Here is a 20,544-nt window from a genome sequence, read left to right on the forward strand (position 1 = left end):
TTGGTGAGGAGAAGAAAGGATCTGAACTTGTGGTATATACATGTTAAATAGAAATTTTAATTACTCATTTAAGCAAATTTTGACATAGATGTATCAATATTTCCATTCTTAACTTCAACTTCATTACTTCCTTTAAATTTTTTAAAATTTAAATACCATAATTTTCTAATTAAAATATACTTGTTTATATTTTAATAAAATTTGAGATTTATTCTTTGTACTTAAAAAGTTAAAGAATTAATTCATTTTACTTTTTTTATATTATACTTCCTTCGACATCAAACACGTGACAGCATAGTGGGATAGGCCTGGGAGGCCTAATTTCAACTTACCTCTCATTTTATCTAGAAGGATCCTAGCTGATCATCCCTGTGAAGCAACCACCCATCTTCTATGCAAGGTCTTCACTCAATACCTACTCTTTTATTCAGAATGTGACTCTTTAGGCCACCAAACTCCACTTGGACCTGATTACTCTGAACTACGATTCAAAAGGAATGACGGAATGTGTTTCATCACAATAATCTTTATATATATCCCTCACGTTGACTCGTCCCATAATAATGGCATGATAGCAGATTCACCGCATTAGCACCACCAAACACGAAACTCTTTCTCTATATAAATTCCTTTGGGCGATGAAGACAAGATTGGCCTTTAAGCATCCTAGCCACCATACTGCTCTCAACCTTATCTTTTGTATTCTCAATCTCCTTACTCACTTAACAATTCTAGCTCTCCACTCGCATTGGGTGAACTGTCTACTACTAGCATCACCACATTTTCCTCCGTGTCTCCTCCATTGTTGATAGAATTTGACAAATTTTGATAAAAATTATTGTCGGTAATGATGATTAGGTTAAAAATTTTAAATAAAAAAATTAGATTGATTGAAATTTGTACTTAATCGTACAAAATTAACAACATATTCTAACCTAATTTCTTTAAGGTAAAATATAATAATATTGGAGTGCTTTTTTAAATTAAGTTTTACGCTTCAAAATTCAAATACAATAATTTAAAAATTAAAAGGGTGAGAATTTGGAAATCTAATTTTAAACCCTATAAATAATCTTCTTAAACAAAACTATAAAATCCTATTATATACCTAACTTATCCTACTTACTTTTCACCTCAAATAATTCCTTACACCCGAAATTTCAATTTTAAAATTATTCATTTACTTTTTAAATCCTCACAAAATTTCCCACCTTCATATCTTGAGTTTTGTTAAATAATTTATTCTTTTTATTAAAAAGTGATGGTATCACACTACCTATTTGAGGGCCTAAGCCTTCAAAGTTTTGAAAATTTTATTTATACCCTTACTTTTTTAAAAATTTTAACTAGACCCTTCAATTTTTTAAAATTATTATTAAATCTTTGAAAATTTTCAAAATTTCAATTAGACCCTTCAATTTTTTTTTTGTAAATTTTCGTAAGGTCTCTAAAATTTTGAAAGTTTTAATTAGACCTATCAATTCTTTTTGAAAATTCTCATTAAAACCCTCAAAATTTTTAAAAATCTTAGTTAGACCCGTCAAAACTTAATTTCAAGATCCACCACTTCACATCATCATTTGATTTTTTTAAAATAAGTTATATACAAATTTTAAAAATCTAAAAATATATATAAATAGAAAATAGAAAAATATAAAAAAAATATCTGGTTCCATTCCGTCTCAGTCTTCAGCTGGTGTTAAAAAAATATAATACTGACTGGTTATAAAATTTTAAAAAATGACTCTAATCTTTTATTGGATTGATGTTGATATTTTTAATAAAAGTTATATAAATTTTTGTAAACCCATCAAAATAACTTTTACCGGAGGGTTTATCCATCAAAACAAAAAAAAAGTGAGCTCTTTTAATTTTGTATTTTTCAAAATTAAGAAGTTAATTCTATTGTTTATAAACATATTAATTTTATTACTTTGCAATTGATTTGTTGATTTCTAAATTACTGAAAATTTTTATCTAATCGAATTAGCTTCTTAATTTTGTAAAACTACGAAATCAAAATTTAATAAATTAGAGTTAAAGGCTAATTTCCCAACCTTCATAAAAAGAGCCATAATCATAGGATGAGAGTTTATTTAACAATGTCTCCTTTTAAATAAGGGTGTAATAAATTAAAGAATATTTTAGTGTAGTCATTATAAAATTAGATTAGACAAAGCCAAATCGATATAATTAGTTTTAAAAAGTTAAGAAAGATTACTGGTTAATGATCATAAAATAGAATACACAAGAAAAATAAGGAATATAGGATTAAAGATAGTGAAAGGGAGAGAGAAAACAAGAGTCAAAGTATGAACTAAGCCTTGTTTTGTGGTCGTTTTCAAAGTGGAGCTTCAAGGAAAGTCCCATGGCGAAAACTTCAACCGTCCATCATAATATTATAATTACCTTATGCTCTTAATTATGCTTTTTTGTTAGTCTTATCTTAATATTGTTATATATACGGATGTGAATTTTGTATATTTATTTTTTAAAATTATATTTATAAGAATGCATTGAAAGTAAATTTTATCGAAAAAGAGTTTAAATGAATCATAAATTAATGATTTATTCGATATAATATATCATTAAATTGAAAATTCTTTTAAGTTTGATATAAGTATTCTTTTCTTAAAATAGAATGTTTATTTAACCTTTTAAATTTACAACAAAGATCACAATCATTTATAGTAATATGTATGTGTGTGTTAGCAGAGACGAGAGAGAAGGGGAGAGGGTTAGCGGAGGGACGAATCAGAGTAGGGGGAGGGATGGTGAGGAAGAGGGAGAGGGATGGGAGAGCAATGGTAGAGGGAGAGAAAAGGACGGAAAATGACAGCTCCGTTAAGTCTGTAATGGAAAATGGTTAATGGTGACTGATTTGTTTTTTTATTGTTTTAAGTTTAGCAACTGAATTAAAAGTTGAGTGACCAATTTGTCATTGAGATCAAAGTTAAGTGACTATTGATGTAATTTACCTACATAATTTATGAAGGAATATGTATCTTACATGATATATGTGAGATCTACAAATTTTGAAATAGTAAAAAGTCTTTCTAGATTTCCTATAATACGAATCTCTTTCCATGTTGTTGGTAAAAATAGAAATAGGGTTCGAGGCTTTTAAATTTGGTGAATGATTTTGCAATGTAACATTTTACTTTCAAACTTGGTTTAGTTTGAGATTTATAATTAAAGTGGTATAGATTTGCAATAAATATTGAAAAAATATATAAAAATAGTTTGTTTTATGAGAGATAAGAAACAAATAATATCATATATGTGGTATTTATCGTTTGAATTTAGCTATGGTAAAAGCGTAAGGAGAACTAATATGTATGGAGATTTGTTTTAATAATTGATATTTAATTTTGCAATCATCGTTTACATATTTCATATTATGAAATTCTTAAATTCGGTGTAATTTAACAATGTATATTTTTGAATTCTGTTGTTTTGGGTTAATTGAAATTTTATATAATAGATGACAAGGACTAAATCATAAGTGTAAAATAATTAAAACCACTTTAATGTGTACTATTTCATAAGTATTAACGTTCAATATTTCATAGGTGTAGTTCAGTATACCATAAATTGATTACAAATAATGGCTATTTTTTTCCAGCATTCATAATAAATTTTGACTTTTGTAGAATTTTGTGACAAATTAAGCTCATGAATGAAAAATTTCCAGATATGTCTTTCAATGAGGCTGCCACTTTTCAAACAAAGAAGTAGTCTACAACTGAGAGTTACCAAAAATACTTAAAAACCTAGCTATATATATATATATATATATATATATATATATATATATAATATTAGATTTTCAGCTCATAAAAGATTCATTTATATGAACCTCATGTGATGGCTGATAGTTAAGGATGTTCGTTGTCCCAAGTATGGTCTAGATTCGAGCCGCGCTAGTTGCATTTGTTGTTCAAACTTTATCCTGTTATTGTAATTAAAAAAACGCTAATAATTGATCTATAGTGAAATTCTAACTAAAAAGCACTAATAAACTGTATTTTAAAGCACAATTAATTTTGGGGTTAAGTTAGAAGTTTTTTATTATCACCTTTAGCACGATTAAATTTCGAGGTTATATCTTAATATGAGTAACAAAACTTCTATTGTCTCATTTATTTATTGTTTCTCTTTGTAAATAGCTTTTTGGTTATTTGAATTTATTCGCATATCAAAATTATTTCTAATTTTATTTGAATTTTTGTGTAGTATATATTTAATTTAGTGGGAGTTATTATATTTTGATTTTTCATATATTTTGTTTATTTAGTACGACCCACTCATTATTATAAGAGTAAATCATTTCTATACATGCATACACCACTAGCACGTGATTTCTACGGTTCAATCCAACGATGTGAATATAAGGTGAATGTTTTTGGCCAATGGGTTAAATATTGGGGTTCTTTTCATGCATTCTATTGATTATATATATATATATATATATATGTATGTATAATTGTGATTTTGTTGGAAGGCGTTGAATGAGATTAACTCTCGTGTGTTGAATTTAGTCAGGTTAATAATGAGATAGTGATTGCTTTGATTTGTTGGATGGTTTCAAAGTGGATAAGAAAGTTAGAAAGTTAACACCCATACCATGAGAGGAAGTCTACAGAGGTGTCTAAAAAATTATGTTATATGAACTTTGATGGAGAGGTGTTTCTAATGTTTGCGATGATTGTTGATTTTTTATTTTTATTTTATAAATGTAACTTCTATGGGGAAAAAATTTAATAAATGCGAAGTAAAAAAATAAAGACCTAATCAATAAATCTTTAAGTTATGAGAATTATATTTTATATTTAAAAAATAGAATATGTATAAGCCATTTTCTAAAAATAAGATTGCAATAATCAATTTTATTAGTTATTTATTCTACTCAATAAATATAAAATTTAGAAAGGATGATAGGAATAGGAATAAAATTAAAGGGAAAATAAGTATCACAACCTACCAAATCAATTAAAATCTTTACATCAAATACCTCTCTTCTCCCCACCTCAATCAAACTTCCAATTTCCTTGCTCTCACTTTTGAGCATTAAATTCTTCTTTTTTTTTTTTCTTTTTTTTATCATCAAAATATCAGTTTTCTCCATTTTTATTTCATCATAATTATAATTTTGATTCTTTTTCACAAAATCAAATCCAACATAACCAGTTGAATACATTTGATGAAGTTGATCTCCTTACCATATATACTTCATCCTTATATTCAAGTTATTTATATGTTATTTCTTTTGGGATATTTTATTAGAATTCATTTAAGCACAGTTTATTATTTTATAATTAAAATTTATTATAAATTGTCAAATGTCAATTAAAGATTAATTTTACGGAGTTTTTTATATATATTGTGTATTTCTTTTCATAATTACCAAAATTTCATATAATCATCCAATAAAGTTTCATATTTGTTTGTCTCTTATGATTTATCCAACTTGAAGTATTTAGGTAACGCATAAATTGTCAAATGTCTATCAAATATATTCTTAAAAGATTCTTTGTTTATAGAGGAAATAATTTTGACCATATTTTATATTGATTGGTTATCTTAATATAACGATGTTGAATTTATAAGGAAAGATATTAAAAATAGCAGTTTTAAGCAAATGACATTTTGTGAGAAATATTTTGATTTTATAATTCTATATTAAAATAATTTGTGGTTTATACGATTTATTTTTATTTTGGAGAATACATTTTATGATTTATGTAAAATTATTCTTTAAATTATTGGGTTAATGATAACTTCTTTTGTTATAATTAATTTTGTTTATATTTTTGTATTTTTTATTGGGAGGAAATTTTGACAACCAAAGTACTATATGTCTTACAATCAAATTACATTTTATAAAAATAAATTTTAGAGGTTATTCAATGCTATAATTGCGTATCTTAAAAGATTAAATATTAAAATTATTTGGCACTTTGATGTCAATAATAGTTTTAATTTTGATAGACTCGTACAATTATTAATTATTTATAACATTTTTCTTTATAAATATGATTAATTTTGATGTTGGTAAGCAATAAATCACTATACAATTAATTACGTTTTATATTATAGTTGGCGAATAGATTTGGGTCAAAATTGAATTCCAAAACATAAATAAATTATATATATCATATCTATTTTTTTTATACAACGCCTAAAATTATTCATAACCGCTTCGGTAATGAGCTTTAGCACATTTAACTCCACGACCTCCTGCACGGGCAACAATGTCGATACCAATCGAACTACTACTCAATCGACTATTATCCAATTTGTTAAACATTAGGAGTAAGATATTATTATTATTTATGAATAAATTAATATGAAATTGAGGTGTTAGGTTGAAGTGAAAAATGGGTGTTTTTGCATAGCTGTTGTATTTAAAAGCATACTCTGAATGCCAATTTGCACATAAAATAAGCTCTCTCTTTGTTTTCCCTTAAAAAATTTAAAAATATCATTTTTGTCTATTTTGTAGGGTATACATCAAAGCATCTATATAAAGAGCATAATTTCTATCGTATTGGATTAATTGTTTAATCAGAAACAAATAAATAAATCAAGGAAATATCAAAGTCACCATGCAATAAACTTACTACTAAGTGGGTTTAATTCTAATGCCTAAATTATTTATATTTTTTGGAGTTTTACTTTATTTTTTTGCAAATGATGTTCAAATGTAACGTTGGATTAAAATATAGTAGATGTATTGTATTCAACAAAACTCACTCGAATCTTAAGTAATGAAATGGTTTTCAGAATTCCAGGTTTCATGGACGAACAAGGTGATTGCTTCGCTTGCTAAGGAAGTGAGTTCTAAAAGGTTGACTCCAAACCTGGTCATATCAGCCTCGAGATTCCTTGCCCACCCAAAAAATTAATACCTGGAAATGGTCACTCTCCATCAACAATTTAAAATTCCTTAGCTGACGTTTCCTCTATAATTGAATTCATTTCCTGGTTTGCTGTCATATCAGAATTCAAACTCCTGTTTAATCCATGTACTGTTGATTTAAGGTAAAAAATTTGAACCCCTGTCCTAAGCTCCCAAGTCCCAACTATTGCGCACCACCTGTTAGGATCAAAGAATAAAATGAAAGAGTACCGTAGCGGTTTTGAACCCCTTAAGAGCTTCCTGTTATCAAGCATTGCTGTTGTCACTGTCCTCACAAATTTCTTATTAACCTTAAGGTTTAGACTCTCAAATGGAGCAAGAAATGTTCTAGTTTGACTCGGTATTCTTTTCAAAGTTCCATCTCCCCCCCCCCCCCGCTCCTCATATTCCCATTGTTGCCTATCTTCCTTCATTTGATTGTTTCATTTCTTGAAAATTTCCCAGCTTTGTTCTTCAATACCAGTTTTGGTTTTTCAAAGACAAATCACTGAATGCTGTAAGAGTGGAGAAAAGACAAGTTTCCATGGGGTGTAAGAACAAAAATCAGGTGTTTTCACATGGAGAATCTAAGGTAAAGCTATTATTATCCTCCAAAGTTTTCTAAAACGAAAGCTTGAATCCAAAGATTCTCATTCAAAGTATTTTGACAAACAAAAATTAGGGAATAATGGAAAGTGAAATCAAAGAATCCCCTTTTGTATCCATGCCAAAATCACCTATACAAAGTAGCAGACCAAGCAGCATGGTTGTTAAGGTAAACTACATATACTATGTTCATCATCCATTTATATTTTAGTCTTTGTTACCAAGTATCTGCAATTCTTTTCACTATTTAACCAAGTTTTGATTGTTGCATATGATGAAAAACAGAAGGCACATACCGTGATTCCGGCGCATATTGTAGCCGAGGCAATATCGACGCTTCATGGTCTTGATCTCAGATGGTCGGGACCAATCACACCGACGGAAAGGGACTATGTTGAGCAATATGTGTTGGCAAAATATCCACAGTATGCAGGTCAAGTTGAGCTAGAAAATATAGACCTTTCTAGTCTATGCATCAATGAAGAGTCCTCGGAGGCTGCAATTGATGATAAAAAGAAATCACCAAGAGGTAATTCAAGAGAATCCTCGTCACCTTTCTTCGGAAGCAATCATCCGGACCTGGACAGGATTCAATTGGAGCCATCAAGATTGCTCGATATCCTCACGAAGAAATCGTCTTTCCCTGGAAGTTTCATTTCGATTCCGGAAATCCAAGCTCGAAACAAAGTTCTGAAACACTGTGGATTGCCGGACGATGACTACCTGGTTCTCTTCACACCAAACTACAAGGATGCAATGATGTTAGTAGGAGAAAGCTACCCTTTTTTTAAAGGTAACTTCTACATGAGCATCATTGGTGAAGAACTTGATTATGTAAAGGAATTTGCGAGTTACAAGGAATCAAAAGTGATATTGGCACCTGAAACATGGTTGGATTTGAGAATCAAAGGGTCACAACTTAGTCAGTATTTCAGGAAAAAATGTAAGCATAGTCCAAAGGGATTGTTCTCGTATCCAGTTGATGTTAATGGGATGCGTTACTCTATGCATTGGATTTCGGAAGCTCATAGGAATTCATGGCATGTTCTGCTCGATGCAACTGGTTTAGTTGTCGGACAAGATCGGTTGAACCTCGCGCTTCATCGGCCTGATTTCGTGCTTTGTAGTCTGGAGAATACGCATGCTCAACCAGCAAGGATAACTTGCCTGTTGGTGAGGAAGAAATCGTTTGATACTACAACATCTTCATCTCAGATGAGTGAGTGAAACCTGGGATTAGCTGATATGAATACGTTATTTCATATGTTTGAGTTATTTTAAAATTTATTGCTACATATATTTTGGAATTTGGAACAAATAAAACGAGTTTTGAACAGGAAGAAACTGTCAAATGAATGCTTCCCATATATGAAATTCAATCAGAATTGCAGCAACTTCTGCTGGTTCATTTTCATTCTCAATAATTAGCTTTTCTTGTGCAACGTAAATGAGACAGCTATGCTCTCAAGCAAAAGAAATTAAATTTTATTCCATTATTGTTAAGTTGAATTCAATCTATGAAGAGAGTCACCTTCAGATATTTGCTTGAATCATTGTCAAGCTATCAAGAGAACCCAACTTCGAATATCCTAATATTGAGCTTAATCTATTACCAATACAAAATTTCAGCTTGAACTGAAAATCAGATCAGAAGTCGGAAAAAGCAAACTCAATTTCTGCATTAGACAAAACAACACAAATGAATAAATTTAAGCAATCCAATTTTTATCCAAAATGAAACTTGATTAGGCAGTTTCTAATAGAGCTTACTTGAAGTGAATATGGAAGGGTTCAAATTAAAAGTGAATCTTGAGCTTTGACTGGATTATACTTTGAAAAGAAGCGATTAATGCCACTACAAAATGAAAAATTACGTTGAGAGTTTGACCCTGGAATGGCTGCAATACAAGAAATTTCATCATGGGTTTTCACATTCACTCGAGTCTTCGGCTAAATATGTCAAAAGCCAACTTCAAATGTACAAAAACTTTCATTTTCCCCATTTGGGAAATTAAAGTATCAAAAAGGTATTCATCTTACCATGGTTTCTTCAAAGAAATCATGTGAATGACAGCAAATGAGTGCAGTATAGTCGAAGGTTAATAAGAATTGCACAAAAAAAAGAAGACGGCAAAAGTCGATGCAAAAATTAACCATAATCTATTACAAATTGCTTAAAGAAATTCCAAGAGAGTTTACTTTAGATTCAAGACTATTGGTTCAACTAATAAAATGTAAAATGAGAAGGGAAGAGGGACAGCCCCCAACTGCTGCATTCTAACATTCATTTTCTATGAGAATCTGCAACTACGCCAACTGGTCATATCCCCCACCAATTTCTACGAGCCTGCAATTCCTATACCAAAAGCAAAAATAAGTGAAGATTTTGACACGAATGTCTAACTAGAAAAAGAACCAAGTAGCAAAACACAGCATATGTAATATAATTACTTACAGATTCTGTGTCACTACTTTTTGTTCTGTAAGAGGAAACGTAGTGAAAGTGTGTTTGACATAGATGGTACCAGAAACCAAAACATAAAGATTTAAAATTGATCACCGCTCATAAACAAGTATTGAAACACAGCACATATACTATAAATTCAAACTGATGTTGTGACACTACTTTTTGTTTTGCAAGAGGAAGTACAACATTAAGAAATGTTACAAGTGTGTGTGTGTGTGTGCGTGCGTGTAAAGAAAATGAAAACCAAAGACAGATGTTACCCGAACACATAGATTTAGATTGAACCTCATGAATGTCTAAGAACTAAAATAGGCCAAGCATTAGAACATAGCTGATATACTACTATTGTTTTGTAAGAGGAAGCACTATAATAAGAAAGGTTATAGGCATCCATGTAAAGAAAACATATCGATGACATGGATAGTATTTATGTTTAGTCACTCAAGAAACAAACCATGCTAAGCCAGAAAAACATCTACGCCTCATTAAGTTAAAAGCCTCAAACATTAGAAGTAAACTATGATATCACAAGGGCCGAAAATGATAAATAACAATCACAGCTCCATCTATGTTAAATTGGGCAAAAGTAACGAAAAACACCAACTAGATCTCAGAAGGAATGTCCCTATATAAACTACTTTATTCTACCAAAAGAGATACTTTTTTTATCCATAGAAACTAGAAAGGACTCACTAATACAGATCAAATACATACTATGCTAGTTTTGCAAATGTGTGTGTGAACAGATCAACAAAGCTAAATAAAGTAATAAAAAGATTGATGAAGCTAGAATTTAGAAATAGTATTTATCCTCAAGTCCAACCAAGACTCAGGTCAAATGGTAGTTTATCAAAGATGGAATGAAGTTGCTAGTTTTGCAAGCACATGGAACAAAACACATGGTATTTGAACAAACCCATCAATTGTCTAGTCGGGAATGAATAAGCCTATTACATATTTTAAAATTACAAAGGTGTTGATAACGTATCACTTAAATCTAATGGGTTAGGCTTTAAAAAACCAATAAATTGTTTGGAAAAGGCTATTGCTTCGAAATTTGATCAATTTTTGCAGATTGACTAAATTCCCTTTTCCATAAACACAATAAAATCCTAAAATTGAGATTCATCCAAAAGTAAAGAAATGAAATCCATTTTTTGGAATTGAAACTTGCATGCATAATACACATGCACGAGCAGACAAAGTAAATTACCTAAGCGGAGCCAACGATGATGTTGTTAATAGGAATAAAGATGAGCTTGACGAAGAATCCGACGAATCCCATCACTACGAAACCGATCGCTGTACGGAAAGCCACCTTCGTGAACTCTGCATACGAAACAATAAACATTCAAAAAAAGAAAACCCAAAAATTCCAACAGATCCAAGTGTAAAACAAAAGGAGGCAAAGCCGAGACGGGAAGAAGAAATGGGGGGAATTCCTTTACGATCGGGCTTGTGACAACGCTTGACGAGGCGGACGCTGTCCTTGGCGAAGTCTCTCAGAGGATCTACCACGTTGTCAAGGGCGTCCATCTCTCTCTCCCACACAACCAAAATCGTATGTTAAGATGTTAGAGGGAGATTTCGAAGATTTTTAATATGAGAAGGCTAGTGTAAATGCAAAGTTTATAAAACGTCGTGGGAGAGTAGACTTTTTTAGTCAAATTTGGAAGCCATTTTCGGCAGTACGTGTACCCATGGGCCGCCACTTTCGGCCGGCTTAGACAACCTTTCCTAAAATTTGGACTGGAATTGGGCCTAGATTTTAGGCCCATTACATTGTTCACATTTTCAATATCTTTACCTTTTATTACATTTAATTTGGGTTAAATAGCGATTTGCCCATTAAACTATACTTCATTTCTCAAAATGGTACTTGTGATTTTCTTTTTCTCAATTTAATACGTATGAAATCATTTTGCCCTCACCCTAAGCTGTTACGTTTAGTGACGTAACTTGATAAAGTAATGTGTGATTCACGTATGGCATAATATTTTTAGAAATAATATATATTTTCCAATTTTTCCCTTATTTCCTTTAAATGCAGATCAGCAAAGAAGAAATAGAATTCCTTAGTATGATTATCAAGGATGGCAGTTATCAACCACATCCCAACATTGCGGAAGAATTGAAGAAAATTCCAGATGATAATCTTTCCAATAAACAGGTTCAACAGTTCTTAGGAATTGTAAATTACCTCAGAGATTTTGTTCCAAAAATCTCAAAATTTACAAATCCACTAAGAAAAATGTTGAAGAAATATTCTCCTCCATGGAGAATTAAACAATCCCTAGCAGTCCAGAAACTGAAAAGTCAGCTACAACATTTGCCACCTTTGCAAATTCCTTAAGATGGAAAAAGAATTTTGCAAACAGATGCAAGTGACAAATACTGGGGAGCAATTTCATTTGAAGAAGATGACAACAAGAGACACTTATGCGGATACAATAGTGGGAGATTTACAAATGCTGAGATTCATTACCATTCAACTTTCAAAGAAATTATTGCTATCAAGAAAGGTATCTCAAAATTTGAATTTCATCAGGTAGGATATTATTTCCTTGTTGAAATGGACATGTCATCTTTCCCTAAGATGTTACAATTCAAACAGAATGAAGTACCTCATCCTCAACTTCTCAGATGGGCTGAATGGTTCTCAAAGTTTTCCTTCTATGTCAAACACATAAAAGGAAAAAATAATGTTCTTGCTGATATCCTTACAAGACCACCTGAAATCTTCATATTCCAACCTTCATCCTCCTCCAAAGGAAAAGGTAAAAAGAAAATCTCTCAAAATTCACCCTCACCATTTTCTATTCCTTGTCAGCCAAATTCTTATCCAGACCATCCTCCAGAAGTTCTAAGTTTGATCTTAGAAAAAAGATTTCACAAAGAAGCCATGGACATGATGCTTTCATATCAGTTAAGCATGTTTCAAGAATTTGGAGGACTATTTCTAAAACTTTTGGGTCTTCACCCTGAATATCCATTTATTCATCCACTAAAGTTCTAGTTTGGTAACTTTCTTGAAGAATTGAAATGGATGTTTTGGTACTTAACCCACTTATTCCATAGTGGAATAAAGTTCTTTATCCCAGACCTCCAACATTTCCTGACCTTGGCCATTCAAGATGAGATAAGTCCTGAAATGAAAAATCTGGCAAACTTTTTCAAATGGTTCTATCCTTTAGAACAATGGGCTGATATGATTATGTTTGAATTTCTCAAAAATACAAGAGCCCAATGGATCTTGATAATTTTTTATAAGCATCAATACTTCATGCAAAACGATCCGGCCACACAACTGGGAGCTTTTCCTAGTGCATGGATTCATAAAACTTATTTCTCAAAAATAAGTCTAAACTGTTATGATTATAAGGATTTCCAGAAGTATTTATGCCAGATCAACAAGATTATCCCTTCAAAAATATGGCCCTCAGAAAAAGCACTGGCACAATGGGATGTAGAGAAAGATCCACCGACACCTTATCAGGTACAGTTGAAAGAAGCCTTAAAAGAATATCATTCCAACATACCAGATCCAAAGGAGTGGTTACAGGAGTATCTAATGTACTGTAGCCAAGCAACTCAAGACACACCAGCATGGAAAGATGTGGTTGAAGATAAATCAGCCTGGAAAGATGTTTGTGAAATGACACCACCTGATGATTTAGAACAAAGAACTGAATAGCTAGAGCTGAAATGTCACAGAGCACGAGAAAAGAAGAAAAGAAAAATAGAGGAATCAAATCTCACTTCTGACGTCAGCACAGATTATGATACTGACTAAAGCGTGCTGAGTCATTTTATTTGAGTCATGTAAATTATTGTACTTTTACTTTCAAAAGTTTGAGTCATCTTTTCTTAAAGTTTGTCTGTTTGTAAATTATTGTCCTTTATCTTTATTAAAGGACTTTATGAGTCATCATCCACTTTAGCCTACATAAATGAAGGAAAATAAAATACCAGTGTGTTCTCTAAACATGTCTTATTAAAGTTTTCCCATTCTCTTCCTATCTGGTTATAGTTGCATCGCTGAAAGAAAATCTCCTATGAGTTTAGAAGTATACTCTGTGCTTGCCATACAATGGATCCTGCACAACAGAAACTAAGCTTAGATCAGGGATACTAAATTCAACTGAGTTTGATGAAGTAGTCTAGATTAATAGTAATAACAGCTAAAAGACAGTGCCTGTTTTAAATGGCCATGAGGAGAATGCCTTGTGTTGGGCATAGCATACCTGCTGTTATGATCTCTTAATCTCAGATATCCCGTCTTCAAGCTCCGCTGTATTTGGTATCAAAGCCAGAATAACTCTAAGACTTTATTTAATACAAGAAAACCAGAATTAGATAGGAAGAGAGTATTTCTAAAAATGAATCCTTCCAGAACCTCTACCTCTAAAGCACCAGTGTCTTTACCTAGTTTTCCTCTAAAGTCTCACTTTGCTAGAAATTTTTTCTTTATATGAAGTTGAATACTTCACTGAAGAAGAAAAGTTTCAAGCTACAAATCTACCCCTTGTAAATCCTTATTCCACATATCAAAAACCCTATTTTTCTCTTATTAAAAGTATTATGTCTTTAATCAGCACTAGTAGGAAAAATGTTCGCGAATATGTACAATCTTCAAAGTTTGACAAGCATCTTATATATGGTGGACAAGAAGAACAATTTTTTACTCTGGAAATTCCTCCAAATTTTCCACAAGAATGAAGCCACCATGGATATTCTCATATCCATTTCGGGGAAGTTAGATTGGCCCTTAACTACCATGGAACATCAGGGAAACCTGTTATGTCCAAGATAGTGCTCCTTGATTTCAGGTATAAACGATATCAATATACCTGTATTGGAACTGTTAAAGCAACTCTTAGCTCAGGGATGGCCATGGTAACTTTATTCCCAAACTTTACCATGTCCTTGCAAGATCCAAATCTAATGGATGCTCTCAAGGTCCAAATCCAGATAATTAGAACAGAAATGGTTAAATCAGCAGTTACAACAACTCTCCACTATCAAATAGTTTACAGAATTCAAGATCATGCATTCAAACTGATAAACCAAGGATCTGAAGATTCTCTTCTCATTTCTGTCAACACAAGAGAAGAGCCACACTGTGTTCATGTTCCAAAACAAATACCCAAGCAAGAGCTGTTAAAGTTTTTACCAGAAAAATGGGTAACAAATTATGAACAGATCCACCAGCATGATCAGTCGATTAGATCAACCAAAAGCCAAATCATCACTAGACCTGATGGAACTAGTGAAATCAAATTTGATCATAGTCACTTGAAGCAACTCCAAACTCCACCCATTTTCTCCACCCAGATGATGCTACAACCGCTACAGTCTGATGATGTAGGTCCAGGCCCAGAAACACCTCTTATACAAAGTTTCCAACCTAATGGGAAGCCTTTGTATTTCTTTAAAGATCCCAAAATAGGACATTGCCTTTGGGATTTAAGTTGTTCCTATAATAGATGCTAAAATGAATTCTTTGAAGATCTAGATGAAGAAATTCAGAGATCCCGCAGAAAGAAATCGAAAAAAGTAGACACGTACAGAATTTTATGAACGATGGATGAATAGAGATCCATATATTGGCCCCTTAGAAGAAGACAATGGTAAATTTGTCTATCTTGTAGATTATTCTACAGGAAGCCCAAAGCCCGGGCTCTTAAAGTCCAAGATCAACCTCCTACATCTCCACCGTGGCCACCTAAAAAAGATCCAAACAATCAACAATAGTTGGCTAAGCCTTTGAAACAGCCATGCTATAAGAGAATCAATAAATGGGTTCAAAAGCACAATCAGTTTCAGTCTTGTGTCCAAGAAGAAAAAATTGTTGCCCCTATACAAAGAATTCAAGAAGTTCACATGTATGAGGCAACCTCTTCATATGACCAGGAATTCCCGCCACTGGAAGAATTTTCAAAGAAGGAATATCTTCATGCACCAAAGATTCCTTCGAAGTTACAAGCAGGTGTTGAAGGCAGACAAGTAAAGATTGCAGCAGCAGAAGCCACCTTGAATTGGCAAACAGAAAATGCGTTGGCCCATAATTTTGCATTAAAAAAGATAGGTCAGAAGGTGAACCTGATTGATACCAAGGTCTCAAAAATTGAAAATAAAACTGATGAAAATTCCGAGATTATCAAAAATCTTCTTAAGCTTTTCCAGAAAAGACTTAAGGAAGTCACCACTGAACCAGCTGCTCCAGGACAAGACTTTTTCTCTCACATGGCACAAAGAGAAAAAGAAATTCAAAGATTGAATGAGCATATCAAAGTCCTAGAATCGGGGAAAATACCATCTCCTCAACCTTCAAAGAATGGTATTGAATTATTTCCTTCGGTGAGACAACTGGACAAGCTCAGATCATCAGGGAACTTAAAGATAGAATTTCTTCCGCCTGAAGAAAAGAAAAAGCCAAGTACATATGATTTGTATTTACAAATCAAAGCTCAAAAGGAAGCTGAAAAAAAGGGGAAAACAAAAAGAAAAGGCCTTAGGGAAAAGACCAGTAGAGAAAGAGGAGAAATAAGAAAGCCCTCCTCCATCTTCACCAAGACAAATATCAAAATATTTGATGATTCGTGGGGACAACCAGCCTGATGATAATCCCTTGACAAAATTTTTAAGGGATTATAATAAAAAGACACTCCAAAAAATATCTGTTCTATATGAAACTGGAGAATCCTGAGAATCCCCAATTGGATTATCAGAATCTTCAGAGTTTATTTCAGAAGATTCAGAGACATCAGCTAGTTATTCTGAATCAGAACTAGAGGCACCAGAAATAATAGCCACAGCACAACCAGAAGTTAAAATTGATGAGATGTCAGAGGAAGAAACCACTGAGGCTGAAGAGCCTTCAAATATGAAATCTACGTCCCATATTTCGGGAGGAAAAATGATCTTCACTTTAGATGATATCCCAACGAATAAGTGGCCAGAAATAGGGGTGTTCATTCGGTTAACTGACCGGTTAACCGACCCGAAATAGCATTAACCGAATTAACCAACCTTTCAAAATTTTTAACCGTTAACCGAACCAAATTTTTTTAAAAAAATTAACCGAACCGAAATTTTTTCGGTTAATTCGGTCAGATAACCGAATTAACCAAAAATTATATGTTTTTTATTTTTGGTTAAAAATTAACCGAATTACCCGAATTAACCGAATTAACCTAATTGAATCATACATAATTAAATTATTTTAGACTTTTATACTTTAGTTTTAGTTTTAGTTTTAGAATTTTATTTTTATTTATTAAATTATTTGTAATTTTTATGATTGGATTGGGTTGGGTAATTAGATTGGGTAATTGGATAGAATTGAATACTTGGGTTTGGATTGGGTTTAGGTGAATAGTGGGCCTATTTATATATTATAATTTTATTTATTAATTTTTCGGTTAAACCGAAAAATTGATTAACCAACCGGTTTGAAATCAATTAATCGTTAACCAAAAAATTAAAAAATAATTAACCGACCTCCGACCGAAAAAATTCGGTTAACCGACCGACCGATTAACCGAATTCGGTCGGTTAACCGAATTTTTTCGGTTTTACCCGAATTTTGCACACCCCTAGCCAGAAAGACTACAAGAATTCCACGCATGGCTTGAAACCAGAAGATTAACAGAAGACAGCCATTATAACATTCTTGTTGAATTTGTCTCTAGATTCACAGGAATGTTGAAAGATTGGTGGAATTCCATTGACTAGGCAAATCAAATGCAGTTCTTAGTGTTAACAGATTTATCTCAAGCAATTAGGATTATCCATAATCACTTCATTGGAAATCCTGATGATCTGTTGTCACTTAAAAGACGAGAATTTTTCAAGAGAAGATGTTGTTCTTATAAGAAAAAAAACTTGTCTAAGCATTTTTATGCAATGACAAAGCTTTTTTGTGCTCTTAGATTGGATCCTAGCCTCAAGCAAGCAGTTGTTGCGTCTATTCCAGATCCTCTTCAGGTAGCAATCAATCAAAATCTTTACAGGCAAAACAAAATATTCTCAACTTAACCATGGGAGAAATTCAGCAAGAAACATATATTGCCTTAGAAGATCTGTGCAACATGAGAAAGGTCTTCAAGGATTATCTCCATGGTGACAGGAGACTAGATAATGCTTGTAATGACTCACATATCAAGATCAAATATGGAAAAGATAAGTCATGTTATTGTCCTACCAGAAAAAAGAAGCATTTTGGAAAATTGAAGAAATTTCCTCCAAAGATTCCCAAGCGAAGAAAATACAAATGGAGATATCTCAAGAAGAAGAAGAAGTCTTCAAGATTTACAAAATCTGCCCGTTGTTACATCTGCAACCAGAAGGGTCACTATGCAAAGTCATGTCCAAACAACAAAAAAGGAGCTAAAATGATCCAACAGATACAACAAAAATCAGGAATCAGAATCCCTGAAGAAGACGATCTTGAATCATTATTCTCCATTGATGATGAGCCTAATGAACAATCACTGTGTGCAATTCAAAGCGTTGAGTACAGTGATTCTAAATCTTCATCGAATGAAATATTGATGGCACAGTCTCAAACACACTCGCATTCTCTGCTATCAAACGTTCAAAGCCTTTCAACCATTGAAGTTTTGGTGCCACACATTCCAGTCTCCATTTACTTGGAAAAATACAGTAAACCAATTATTGTGATTGCATTCATTGATACTGAAGCCGCAGAGATTATTATGAATCTAGACGTTCTACCCCCAGGATGTTGGGAACCTCATATCAGACATTTTAACTCAGCAGCAGACAAGACTTTCACCACCTATTTGAGGAGCAAACTGATCAAAATCTGATTCTTTCCGACATGCACAGTAACCACTACTGTTTTGGGATCAAAACTTCCTAGAAAAGATCTCATTGTTGGTTTTAACCTTTATACCAAAGCCAAACATTTGAGAATTCTACCAGAAGGATTGCGGTACAAGAAAATGTTCAAACCTTTTGTGCCAATTCCAAAATTATTCTCAGTATACTCTGAAAAAATACAGGAGATAATAGAGGAATTAAGAAAGAAGTCATGTGCAGAATCTCATTCAGAGTTTCTACAGAAATGTCAAAATCCCTTGTGGAAAAACTCTGAATTCTTTATCAAACTCCCCTTCAAGAAAAATGAAGATATCAATTTGAAAAAAGCTAGTCATATGAGGATGAATCCAGATCATCTAAAACTAGCTGAAGCAGAATGTCGACAATTACAGAATGAAGGATTGATTGAAGTATCAGATTCACAATGGGCTTGTGAAGCATTCTATGTCAACAAGAGATCAGAACAAGCCAGAGGAAAATTAAGACTGGTAATCAATTACCAACCTCTTAATTACTTCTTACAAGACGATAAATTCCCTTTGCCCAACAGAAATTCAATTTTCTCAAGCCTTACAAAATCCCGTGTATTTTCCAAGTTTGATCTAAAAGCTGGATTTTGGCAACTGGGAATTGATCCAGAAGATAGGCCTAAAACAGGATTTTGCATTCCAAATAAGCATTTCCAATGGACAGTCATGCCTTTTGGACTAAAGACTGGTCCATCACTGTTCCAAAAGGCCATGATAAAGATTTTTCAACCCATAATGGACCAGACTTTGATCTACATAGATGACATCCTCTTATACAGCCCAGACTAAGAAAGTCATGCCCATCTTCTTGAAAGGTTCAAACAAATTATCCTCTAATATGGGATAATGTTGTCTGAAAGAAAAATGCAGATCAGCAAAGAAGAAATAAAATTCCTTAATATGATTATCATGGATGGCGGTTATCAAACACATCCCAACATTGCGGACGAATTGAAGAAATTTCCAAATGATAATCTTTCCAAGAAACAGGTTCAATTTGTTAGGTTTCTTTTTTCCTTTTCTTTTTTAAGTGTGTTTTTGGGTTTCTTTACTGTTTCCTTTCAAATTAATTTAAGATCCATTTTTAATCTTATACTAAGCCAAAGTTGTAGATTTGGTTATTGTTTTTCAAATTGATTATTTTTAATATTTATACTTTTTCAATTTTAAAATTAGAATCTTCACTTATACGACAATAATTAAATCTATTAATTAAAATAACATGACTTTTTCATTAGTACTATGCATACACATAATATTATATATGTGATAATATATTTATCATATAAGATTTTGAACCAAATCGGACCAAGAACTAGCCAAAGAATCGGTTCGAAAAATGACTTTGAACCGATTAAATCAAAAACCGATATAAACCGATTGAATTGACTAAAACCAATTGAACCGATGATTGAACCGATTCTTTTCTTCTTTTTTTTTTTTGAATTTTTAATAATTTTTTTCAAACTAGTTGGATTGGTCTAATTGGTGAACCACGATTTGGACACCAGTCCAGTATACAAATTTAACAACTATAGGTTAGGTGATGAATGGAATTTCAAAATTTTAAAAATATAGAAATAAAAAATAAGGAAGAAAAAAACACCACATATTTCAGCTATCTGATTTTATTATTATTTTTAAATAACACATTTAATATGGGCATACTGAGGTAATCCTCTAAAATATACTGA

At 32.2% G+C, this 20,544-nt stretch overlaps 2 protein-coding genes and 1 long non-coding RNA gene across 5 annotated transcripts; 2 read left to right on the forward strand and 1 right to left on the reverse strand.

Annotated features, from left to right (window-relative positions):
- The first annotated feature begins 6,809 nt into the window (after positions 1–6,809).
- LOC105764792 (uncharacterized) lies at positions 6,810–8,915 on the forward strand. 2 transcript variants are annotated; one of them, XM_052625536.1, is made up of 4 exons: positions 6,810–7,262; positions 7,367–7,493; positions 7,584–7,676; positions 7,793–8,915. In XM_052625536.1, the coding sequence occupies exons 2-4, from the start codon at positions 7,446–7,448 to the stop codon at positions 8,732–8,734; spliced, it is 1,083 nt and encodes a 360-aa protein (XP_052481496.1). In that variant the 5' UTR covers positions 6,810–7,262; positions 7,367–7,445; the 3' UTR covers positions 8,735–8,915. The 2 variants fall into 2 exon arrangements, with proteins under 2 accessions (XP_052481496.1, XP_012439004.1); XM_012583550.2 differs by lacking the exon at positions 6,810–7,262 and having other exon boundaries at positions 7,274–7,493.
- A 253-nt stretch (positions 8,916–9,168) lies between these two features.
- LOC128035551 (uncharacterized) lies at positions 9,169–11,607 on the reverse strand. 2 transcript variants are annotated; one of them, XR_008191993.1, is made up of 4 exons: positions 11,423–11,607; positions 11,188–11,303; positions 9,278–9,863; positions 9,169–9,183 (listed from the first exon to the last, which is right to left on the reverse strand). It is a non-coding gene; the product is annotated as an uncharacterized LOC128035551 (long non-coding RNA). The 2 variants fall into 2 exon arrangements; XR_008191992.1 differs by lacking the exon at positions 9,169–9,183 and having other exon boundaries at positions 9,649–9,863; positions 11,393–11,601.
- Positions 11,608–18,016: 6,409 nt separating this feature from the next.
- Positions 18,017–19,639, forward strand: LOC105762241 (uncharacterized). Its single transcript, XM_012580130.1, has 2 exons — positions 18,017–18,722; positions 18,828–19,639. The coding sequence occupies exons 1-2, from the start codon at positions 18,017–18,019 to the stop codon at positions 19,637–19,639; spliced, it is 1,518 nt and encodes a 505-aa protein (XP_012435584.1).
- Positions 19,640–20,544: the final 905 nt, after the last annotated feature.

Source organism: Gossypium raimondii, chromosome 12 (assembly GCF_025698545.1).
Source record: "Gossypium raimondii isolate GPD5lz chromosome 12, ASM2569854v1, whole genome shotgun sequence".
In the NCBI taxonomy this organism is placed as follows: domain Eukaryota; kingdom Viridiplantae; phylum Streptophyta; class Magnoliopsida; order Malvales; family Malvaceae; genus Gossypium; species Gossypium raimondii.